Raw genomic sequence first — 10,708 nt, 5'->3', positions numbered from 1 at the left:
TAATGCTGCTGGCCCAGCCTCTCCTAACAGGTGGTTGTCTGTCAGGTGCAGCCCCACCTCCACTGTGGCTTCTAATACTCCTCCCCCTCCCCCTCCTACACTGGACAGGCAGCTACCTGTCAGGTGTAGGAGAGGAGGTCGGATGGCTTCCAACACACTCTCCCCACCTGTTACACCTAACAGGCGGTTGTCTGACAGGTGCAGCCCTACCTCCACAGTGGCTTCTAATACTCTTCGCCCTTTCCCTCCTACACTGGACAGGCAGCTACCTGTCAGGTGTAGGAGAGGAGGTGGGATGGCTTCCAACACACTCCCCCACCAGTTACACCTAACAGGCGGTTGTCTGTCGGGTGCAGCCCCACCTCCACAGTGGCTTCTAATACTCTTACCCCCTCTCCCTCCTACATTGGAAATGCAGCTGCCTGTCAGGTGTGGGAGAGGAGGTGGGATGGCTTCCAACACACTCCCCTCACCAGTTACACCTAACAGGCGGTTGTCTGTCGGGTGCAGCCCCACCTCCACAGTGGCTTCTAATACTCTTACCCCCTCTCCCTCCTACATTGGAAATGCAGCTGCCTGTAAGGTGTAGGAGAGGAGGTGGGATGGCTTCCAACACACTCCCCCCACCTGTTATACCTAACAGGTGGTTGTCTGTCGGGTGCAGCCCTACCTCCACAGTGGCTTTTAATACTCCCCCCTCCCCCTCCTACACAGGACAGGGAGCCTGCCCCAGCAGTAACACCTTAGTGACCCTGCCAGCCCTGCCTCCACTGTGGCTTCTAATACTCCTCCCCCCTCCCCCTCCTGCCTGTCAGGTGTAGGAGATGAGGTGGGATGCTTACAGCTGCCGGGGAGGTTTGCTCAGCAGGATTGCCTTAGCACTGCTGCTGGCCCAGCCTCCCCAATGCCTTCTAATACTCCTCCCCCCTCCCCCTCCTGACAGGCAGATGTAGGAGAGGAGGTGGGATGCTTACAGCTGCCGGGGAGGTTTGCTCAGCAGGATTGCCTTAGCACTGCTGCTGGCCCAGCCTCCCCAATGCCTTTAAATACAATCCCCTCTAACACTAGACAGGCCGGTGTCTGTCAGGTGTAGGAGCAGGGTCAGGGTATGAATGTTTATGGGGAGATAGTAAAGGAGATTTCTGCTCTTGTGACTTGATGGCCCTTAACACACACACACACACACAGAGAGAGAGAGACAGACAGACAAACAGCAAGAAGAATGAAATAGTTCCACTCACATAGTTTGGTATCTCCATTTGCCAGGCTGCTGAGTCCTAAAATCAGGACAGCAGCCCACAACAAGAACCTCTTGTGTTCCATGGCAACTTTGTCCTGAAATTTTGTTTTAAAATTGCGAGGTTTAGATAGAAGATCTGCTTCTAGTTAATTTTTATACTCACCTGTTTGTTCAGTTTTTATTATATTTATATTTAACTAGGGAGGGCTATTTTTGTGTCATAGCCCCACCTTTGTTTTGATCTTGATTAAAATATGTATGCATTCCAGATAAATGATCACGCAACAGATGGTTGGTGGGTCTATTTGTCTTAGTGGGAGGATTCTGCAAGCAAAGGTGGGCTCATTCTTCCCTCATGAATCACTCAAGCCAACCTTAACTTAATCTATTTTCTGTGCAGTTATTGGGTCAATCATGCTGTCTATAAATTAATTCAGAAGAAAATGAGACAAGTCAAGGAAGATTAGGACATGCCCACTCTGCTGCCCGTAGATAAAAGACAACACCAGCACTCAGTCAATAAAATTGTTGAAGATGAGAAGGGTCTTATCTGTGTAGGTGACTAGAAGAAAGCAATCTCACCCATCACCACTCTTCTTACACTCCTCTGGATATTTATCTCTGCTACCCACTCCTCAGATAGAGGTTTGCTTTTGTGCGTATAGGTGGGCATGTGGATCATAACTCTGCTCCATGACAAAGATGAACATGGAACTTTTCACATGAGTTATGCTATGCTGCAAATGAGTAATTACTTCAGCACTGTGCTACATTTCTTCTTGTTAATGCTGGCTATAATTTCAGGCGGACGAAAGCTGTGTCTGAGGTCTGCTGTCTTTTCTCTATTAAAATATTCACTCAAATCAAGTAAAAGTGCTACTCATTTTTGCTCACAAGACAACAAACTTTGTCCCCTAGCTTATCACCTCACACTGAATTGGCTACTCTTTAGCCGTTGGTCTTTTTATCCTGCCCTTTGTACATTTTCATGTTCTCCCCCCCCCCTTTTGAGAAGGCCCTAGTATTTTTTGCTATTTGCTTATGAGTGTCCTGGAATCTGTGTGCGGTCATGTTTGTTTACTTGGGTTTTTATTTTGGCTTATTAGGAGGCTGTATGGAAATAATTATCCATAAATAATTGCCCACTTTGTTATTTATATTTTATAAATTATATTCTACCTTTCCAGGAGTTCAAAGTGTCTTCCATAATGAAATTTATCAACAATTGCAGCATTTCAGCAATCAATATTACAAATCAGAAATGCTTCCCTACTAAACAAACTCTGTTTCAAACAACATTACCAAAATGCCTTCTGAAATAAAATTCTCACAAGCGCATTTAAAGGCCAACAAAGATGTACCCTAGCACATATTTTTGGTCCCTTGTTCCATAACTGTAGGATAATTCAAGGGAGGGAACAGCCAGGTTAATACCAGGAGATGCAGCTCTTCAGGGATTTAGATCCCCAGTTATGAAGGGCTCTACAAGTACTAGCACCTTGAACTGAACCCAGGAGCTTACAACAGCATAGCTCGCCATAGGCATATTAGCTGAGTCTACAAGGGAAGGCATATTCTGAAGTAGATGTAGCTGGGAAAAGGCAGACTTGCCTTGGCACCAGTGACACCCCAAAACAATGACAAATCTAAAAGCACCCCAAGAATTTCCTTATGATCAGCTATGTTACCTGACTCCATCTAAAATTAGCAGGTTTATCCCTTCCAGCACAACAGCCAGGATCACCTCTGTCTTGTCTGGATTCACTTTCAGGACAGCAATGGCCATCAGCATATTTCTGAAACTCAAACCTCTGGATGGTCTCTGACAGTGATCCAATACAAATATATAACAACACAGGTAATAACACAGAACCCAGGGGACTACCACATTTTAAATCCCATGGAACATATTCAACCTCCCCAAATGAAACTTTGTGACTACAACCAGACAATTATGACTGCAATCACTGGAATGAAATTCCTGTGATACTCAACTTTGTTTCCAACCAGTGTAAGAAGATGGAATGGGCTCCTAATGTCAAAGACTAATGTTAGATTGAAAATAATCAATCAAGATGATAAATTGTATCCATTTGTAGATGGTGATCATCCACCATTGTGACCAAACCTGTCCCTAAACTAGACCTGAAATCAGACTGAAATGAGTCCGTGGCAGACATGTCATACAGGTATCTCTGAAGTTGCTCTTCTTTCGCCATCTCAGTCATCTTGCCTTCCGAAGGTAAATTTGAAACTCCTACATAAAGGTCCAGTCCTTCTTTCAGCAGAGAAGTTTTCTTCAGACTGGCCTGACTACTGCCTCTTTCGGGGCTTTTAGAAAATGCCCTTCAGTCAGATCAATATTTACAGTTCTAGCCAAGCTAGGTTTAATCACATCCTGGCAAAATGCCAATAGCCCCGAGGAGCAAGGGTCTGCGTTGAAACTGGTGGTCTTTACAACCTTGAGGACTCTCTCCATGCTGGTCAGAGAGAGTGACCTGAAACTATTCATACAAATTTGACAAGAGGATACTTTTAACATCCTTGACAATGGATCTTCATGAAACTAGGCATCCAAATCAGATCAAATGAGAGAAATTTTATCAACAGAATCTTGCCAAAGCACTGCAGTGATCAATGGGAAATTCTCCATCCTGGCTAGTAGACCCCGCACCACCCTAAATAAATAAACAAGATGAGAATTTACTAATGCAATAGTGGGGGGAGGCCTTTTTTTTTTTACCATCATCACTGCCCTATCCGCCTATAAATGGACTCTGGTTTGCTGTGACTTTGGCTTGAGACTTCTGCCATTGTCATCCTAGGTATCTTTGAAGCCATTTTTTAATCCCCTAGTTCACTAGAGAACCAAAGAGCCAGAATCCTTTATGCATGGGGTGGCAGTATGAGGGTATAGCTAGCTAAGGCTAGCTAGGGTTGCTAGCTGTAGCTGGCAGCCAGGTGGGAGAATTTGGGGAAGGGGACAATCTCACTGATGTACAACTTCACTTCCGGTACAGAATGAAAACGATGTCATCACTTCAAGGCAATGCTATAACATTCACTGTAAACTCTACGATTAAACTGCAAAAATTTCCATTTTAGTGCCATAAGTGACACTGTGCATCACTGTGACGGCCAAGAGTCTCCTCTATCCCCCCCTCCACTAGCCTGTCAAGCAGTGGTGGAGAAGAGGGGACCCTAGCCAGGAGGCCTCCCCCTGTAACTAGGTAACAAGGATGCAGAAGCATGGTAAGCAGGGACTAGGGAAGTTGTTCGGCTTCAGATCCGAGTAATACTACCTCCTTCAAATGGAAAAGCCATTTCAGACTTATTTTTCTCTGCATTCCCCAAATGATAAGATAACTTTGTGGAAGCACTTCCATGTAGTACTTTAACAAGTTACACACTGTGCACAGTTGCTTCTTTATTTTTCAATGGTTCCCTTTTAGTAACACCTCAATATATTTAAAAAAAATTACCCGCATATTTAAAAAATAATAGTGTTTCAATTCACCAGATTGGGGAGAGCATTTTGTTATCCTAATGTGCAGTGCCATTCTCTGTATGTGTTCTACACACGATACTCATTACAAAGTCTGAAGCAGAACCTGCCGCTCTCCAGAGAAAAGAAAACGGCTGACCAAAAACCAAGAGGGATGAAGCCAACCACATCATTTTGCTTTGGCTTTTTATTGCATCAGGAAGGAGCAAGGTGCTGAACAGTAGAAAAAAGATACAGAAGTGGCAATTTACATCCAGTTGCTTAAGTGGTTTAATAAGCTTTAGCCTTTTGCAGGACTTCACCGATGCTCTTTTGTCAGGCCACAAAGGATCGTGATGCAATGCTTTGTGAACAGCTTCTTCGTGTAGAGAAGTGGCTCCAGCTTATTAATGTTTAACACCCTGTCAGGCTTCTGGAAAACATTTTATAGCACACACTCTGGATGGAAAAATGGAAAGAAAACAATTAGCAGCAACATTTGATTTCACTTCTCTCACCCCAAATAATTTCCTTAATAAGCCCATTTCAAACAATACTGTAATCACAAATATAATTTGCAATTGAAAACTAAGGTCTGAAAGAGAACTTATGGCAGTTTTGTAGCTGCCACCAAAAAGAGAGCCCCAAGTCCTCTCCTTGACCTCTCTTCCTGGTAAGATCCAGCAACATAAAACCTGTGATCACTTTGTGAGTTCCCTCCATTCCCTCCACTTCATTGGCTGCAGCATGTGGGAGTGGGGAAATTTGCAACATGATGATGTCACATTGTACATTTTGTTTAATAAACTTGACAAGAGGAGGAGAGGAGGAGCCTGCAATTGTTGCTTTTGGCACATTTAGTTTCAGCTTGAGATGCAGGTTAGTGGTGGGGGGTTTACCTCAAAGGTATGCAACATTGAGACAGGGTTCATCAGAAAAATCCTAGAAGAAGATCATCATCAATCATCAATCATCATCATCATCATCATGAGACCCCAAAGGTCTCAGGGCAGTGTGCATCACTATCAAACACACAGCAAATTTAAAAATACAATAAATAATTAGTTACAGCTAAAATCAATAGACATTGGGGACCGCTGTCCTACAGTGTGTTTTGCTTACTGTCTGAGATGGAACAGCTCTATCTGTGTTCTATTCAGGAGCCTTGAAGTCTCCATTAAAGCTTCCTGTCTTCTGTGATAATGTCAGACAGGTAGGTAAGGGGCTGTTTTGCCTATTACACGGCAAGAAACCCAGATTTACTACCAAGGGCTGCTTTCACACAGAGGTTTATGTCTGCTTTGGTTGCCAAATGGCAGCACTTCTTTTGGGGAGCATCCACATGACATCATGCTCTAATCATGCTCTGGTTGTCCTTTCCCCATCCTCACTATACTCTTCCCCAAACCTGCATGTCTCTATTCTTTTGGGGGAAGATTGCAATTCAAATATGTTACCAGTCTGACCAGAAGGCTGAGGCAGCCTGGTGTATTCCATTTGGGTGCCTCTACCTGCATAACTGGTTTCCTTGTTCAGCTTTGAGAGGTGGGGTTGATGCATACACCTTTGCAGCAGCCGTAGAGTCGAACTTTTAAAGATACAGGCCCCTTCTCCATGTTATGACCTGGCCACCCTGGTTCATGTTTTGCTAGTATATGGGATCAGGCAATTAGGTGCAATTTCTTCTTTACAACAGAAATACTGTATAAATAAGCCAGTCACATGCTGCTTTCATTTATGTGGTCTTTGGTCAAATCTGCATTTGCATTTTTAAATCAGTTTTGTGCTGCTGCGACGCTGTCTTTCTCTATGTTTGACGGCATCATGGCAGCACAAAACTGATTTAAAAATGCAAATGCAGATTCGGCTTTTGTCTTGTCCCGCATCACAAGGTCACTGCATAACACAAAGGCTTGTAACACCTCTAGCTCAGTTTGGGGCTCAGTCCTACCCTACCCCCCCATCCCCTGCCAGGAGCCAGGGGAGACCTGGCAACCCTATACAAAGTGCCAAGCTGCAATTTGTAGAATATTTTAGACTACTCACTTCATATCTATGTGAAAGTAATCAGACAAAGGACATTGATGAAACACTGAAGCCCCCGAATATACCACAGATAAGGATACTAACCATCAGCAAAATCAGGTTTAAAACACCAGGGCACACCAAACACATTTGAATCAAAGCAACAGTTCTTCTGACTGCATTCAACTTCACCAATGCCTGGGTAGCCACAGTTTTCTCGTGACCTTGCTGGAACATTACATACTCCTTCAGCTATTAAAAACAAAGCACAAACACAACAGCTGTTTTCTATGAGGCAAAAGATAACAGATAAAATAACTAGCTGTTTAATCTTTTCAAAATAATGCTGCTAATTAATTAAACAAAAGCAATCTGAATTTCAATAACATAACATTGAAATTGTATTTTATTCATTCACTGCCAAAGTGATAAATGGCATTCTGATCATGTATTGTTTGCATGGGCTAGCTGGGTCATGAAACTCAGGCTGCGGTCACACAAGTGGTTTGTCGGGATATAGCAGAGTTACCTTTGTGGATTTAAAAAGCACAATCAGACAGCAACATCTGCGTTCCATGCCCCAGTCATCGGCACCCCATGTTGCCCCACTTTGGAAGCGGAATAATTAGGCACAGGGAAAGTCCAGTTTTCATGGATGCCAGTGTTTCCACTCCCCTTTCCCAGCTGTCTGAATTCTTCTGCTGTGATCCATTTCCACCACTGTTTTTTTTAGTTGCTGCCTATATGTGCATATGCGCATGAGCACATATGCCCATTCACCTTGCATTAAAGCAAAAATGACTGGGCAGTGCACTCCATGGTTGAGGCGCTGCAGTAATGTGGATGCTTGACCAGGGGATGGGTAGGGAAACCACCCCAGGGTGTGCTGCCTGGTAGGTCTGCCCCACAACACTTTAAACTGGTGCACGTAGGGGCGTGCCCGGATCGTGGCAAGCCTCCAGTGTGACCACAGCCTCATACATACAGCCCTTCATGGAATTGTCAGATTAATGATAAGTTTCCAGCCCTCCTGGTTGCATAGAAAATACTTGAAACTGGTGAAGGTTGTGCAGCATTATCAAAAGCCTCACAGCAGGCAGGCAGGCAAATAAGAAATACCTTCCCATCAAGACTTCAAAATTTTCTCTCAGGATTTTACAGAGTTTCTTTTTAATTTTGAGCATTTGTGCTTTTACCTTTTAAAAATTAGCACATATTATTTTTCCTGGAATAAAGATGGGAAATTTTATCTGCTAAATGTTGGCAACTACAGCTTTACTATTGCTAAGATTAAAACTTTCCCCTGTTCTCACTCACATTAATCTGCAACTAGCTTTTTCTCAGTGGCTGAATCTGCATTTGTCTTTCCCACCGGTGTCCTAGCCTTTTGATTCCAAAAAAGCTGTTTGGTGTCATTTTCACACCTCAAGAGTGCTAGCATACTTTTGCATGCCCACATATGTTTATCGTCCTTTCGGGGCAGCTCCACTGTCATTGCACCTCTGCACTGCTTTTAAAGACTCTTCTCCAAACAACATTAAAGAAAGACGGTGTCACAGCAGTATGAAACTAATTTAAAAGTGTAAATGCAGATTCGACCATTGACAATTGCACGATAGCTTCACTTGCAGTAAATATACTTAGCAAATCCCCAGGAAACAGTTCTCCTCCCCCTCCCCCAATCAGCATGAAACCTGAGAGTCACAACTTCCTGGAGAATGACTCCATTTGTATAATGTAAAAAGTGCAGTCTACTCCTTAGGTTATACTAACCGCAACATCACAACTAAATTCAAACTAATTTCAGTTTTCAAACACACATTTACCCCACAACATGCTTACCTCACTACATGCTTTTCTTTGTAATGTTACATAGTGAAGTATACAGGAAAAGATGTGACAACCTTTACATACCTCATTTTTAATTTAAAATTAAATTTAAAATTAAATTTAAAATTGACAATAATAACAATTTAATTAAAAGCCATGATAGCAGTATATGTATCCCACAAGCCTGAAAATATATGGGTCTCACTTCCTGAAGCATAGAGGTTTGGAAGTTACAGACTGGGCTTCATCCCTTTAGAGAGTCAGCACAGCTTTCCATTCCTTTCCATGGCTTCCAGTTTCATCCTGCTCCTGCAAACCTAGGCTGCAGTCACACATACTAAATAATCCACTTTCAGTCCACTTTTAGTGCACTTTCCAACTGGATTTTTACTGTGTGTGAACTGGCAAAATCCAGTTGGAAAGTGCATTGCAAGTGGATTGAAAGTGGATTGTTTAGTGTGTGTGACCGCAGCCCTACTCTCTTCTTAACTATTCTAAGGCTTCATCCACACACAGCACAGGAGATTCCTTATCATTGCACTACAGTAGTCAATTGCAACTGGATTTTTTTTCTAGTGTGGATAAGCAATTCAGTTATGAACTGTGGCTATTGTGCACTATCCAGTGATGTGTGATTGCAGACTATGTGTCACAGTTCTTTTTTGTCATCCCACTTCAAAACTAAATTGCTGGCCAGTAATGTCCCATAATCCTTCCAGCAAAAAAAAATTATACTCTGCCTTTTTAGAACTGAAATTTGCAATACCTTCCTAAGCAGAGATATATTCTTCTAACCCCACTGACTTAGAAGCGTGGAACTCTGCTTAGGGTAGCACTGTGAATGTAGTCTAACTCATGCTACTAGATCTTCCATAAAATACAAGCCACAAAAAAATAGTAACTGAAAACCTGCACTTACGCAGCAAGGCATTGCTGAGCCCTACAATTAGGACAATGGTGAAAACCCAGAGCATTTTCTTTTCCATTGCAGTCTTCGGTACTCAGCCACTTGGGGAAACTGTGAATCTGTGGGTTCAAAATCTCCCAAGAGAGTTTTGCTTTATATGGTTTTGTGTGTGTTCATTTCAAAGAACATTTGCCTAAGGTGGTACTTCTGGGCAGTCCATTCTCTTTATCACCTTTTGATTAAAATTAACACATTGAACAATGAATTGACTAATCTTTCTTGATTAAAAGAAAAAGCTGACTCAGATATTAAACTTTGTTAAAGGCCTGTACAGCAAAGAGTTCCCACTACACAAAATCCTATATGCATTAAGGTACCCAACAAGACCATCAACATTTGTATAGTGCTTACAAGTATTTTGGTACAATGTGTAGTAATCCTTACAACAAGCTTTATAGCCCTATCCTAATACCCCCAACACTGGTGGTTCTCTAACACTGGCAATGTACCAGCACTGCTTGTCAATATCCTATTACAAACTAACAGCATTGCAAACAGGGGAAGTAAGTGACAAAACCCCTCTTGACAAGGCTCAGACCACACATTAGTACACCAGAGTCCACAGCAAATCCATCAACCTCCACCACTCATGGAGCTGCATGTTGTGACGCTCCCATAAGTGGTACACATGGATGAAGCCAACCAAAACTGACTGATATGGCCATGATCCATCCCCATGACAGGCAGCTGCCACCTATATGAGGAGCAAATTTAGGGAGGAAAAAAAGGAAGAACAACTTTCCCCTATTAGAAGGAGCACAACAGTATAACTGGCAAGAGTCCCAGAGTGAAGATACTTCAGGGAGCTCTAGAGATGTACATTGAAGTCTGTACCTGAAACCAAGTTCCCTTTGGCCAGGGACACACAGAAAGACAAATGGCCACTCTAACCACAGCATTCTCACATTCCCATAGTTCAGCCATAACTCACTCAACTATGATCAGGGCTTTTTTTGTAGAAAAAGCCCAGCAGGAACTCATTAGCATAATAGCCCACACCCCCGACAGTGCAGCTCATTAGCATATTAGGCCCCACCACCATACCGTCCCTTGGCTTGCCCGGGCCCCCACAGCTGCGGGGCGCCCAGGCAAGCTGGCCCTTGGACAGGCTGGGGAAGGCAAGGGGAGGCATTTAAATGCCTCCCCGATCCTTCCAGCCCCC

At 43.3% G+C, this 10,708-nt stretch overlaps 1 protein-coding gene across 1 annotated transcript in view; it reads right to left on the bottom strand.

Annotated features, from left to right (window-relative positions):
• Nucleotides 1–10,708, bottom strand: part of LOC107117589 (putative gastrointestinal growth factor xP4) — a 32,191-nt gene that overhangs the window by 20,127 nt on the left and 1,356 nt on the right. Inside the window, exon 2 of the mRNA XM_015419736.1 lies at nucleotides 6,855–7,001. Coding sequence (XP_015275222.1) covers nucleotides 6,855–7,001 — 147 coding nt within the window. The remainder of the gene's footprint in view (nucleotides 1–6,854; nucleotides 7,002–10,708) is intronic.

This window comes from Gekko japonicus, unplaced genomic scaffold (genome assembly GCF_001447785.1).
Source record: "Gekko japonicus isolate JY-2015 unplaced genomic scaffold, Gekko_japonicus_V1.1 scaffold1906, whole genome shotgun sequence".
Classification (NCBI taxonomy): Eukaryota; Metazoa; Chordata; class Lepidosauria; order Squamata; family Gekkonidae; genus Gekko; species Gekko japonicus.
Note: the sequence above shows the minus strand (reverse complement) of the source record. Positions and strands in the feature narration are given on the sequence as shown.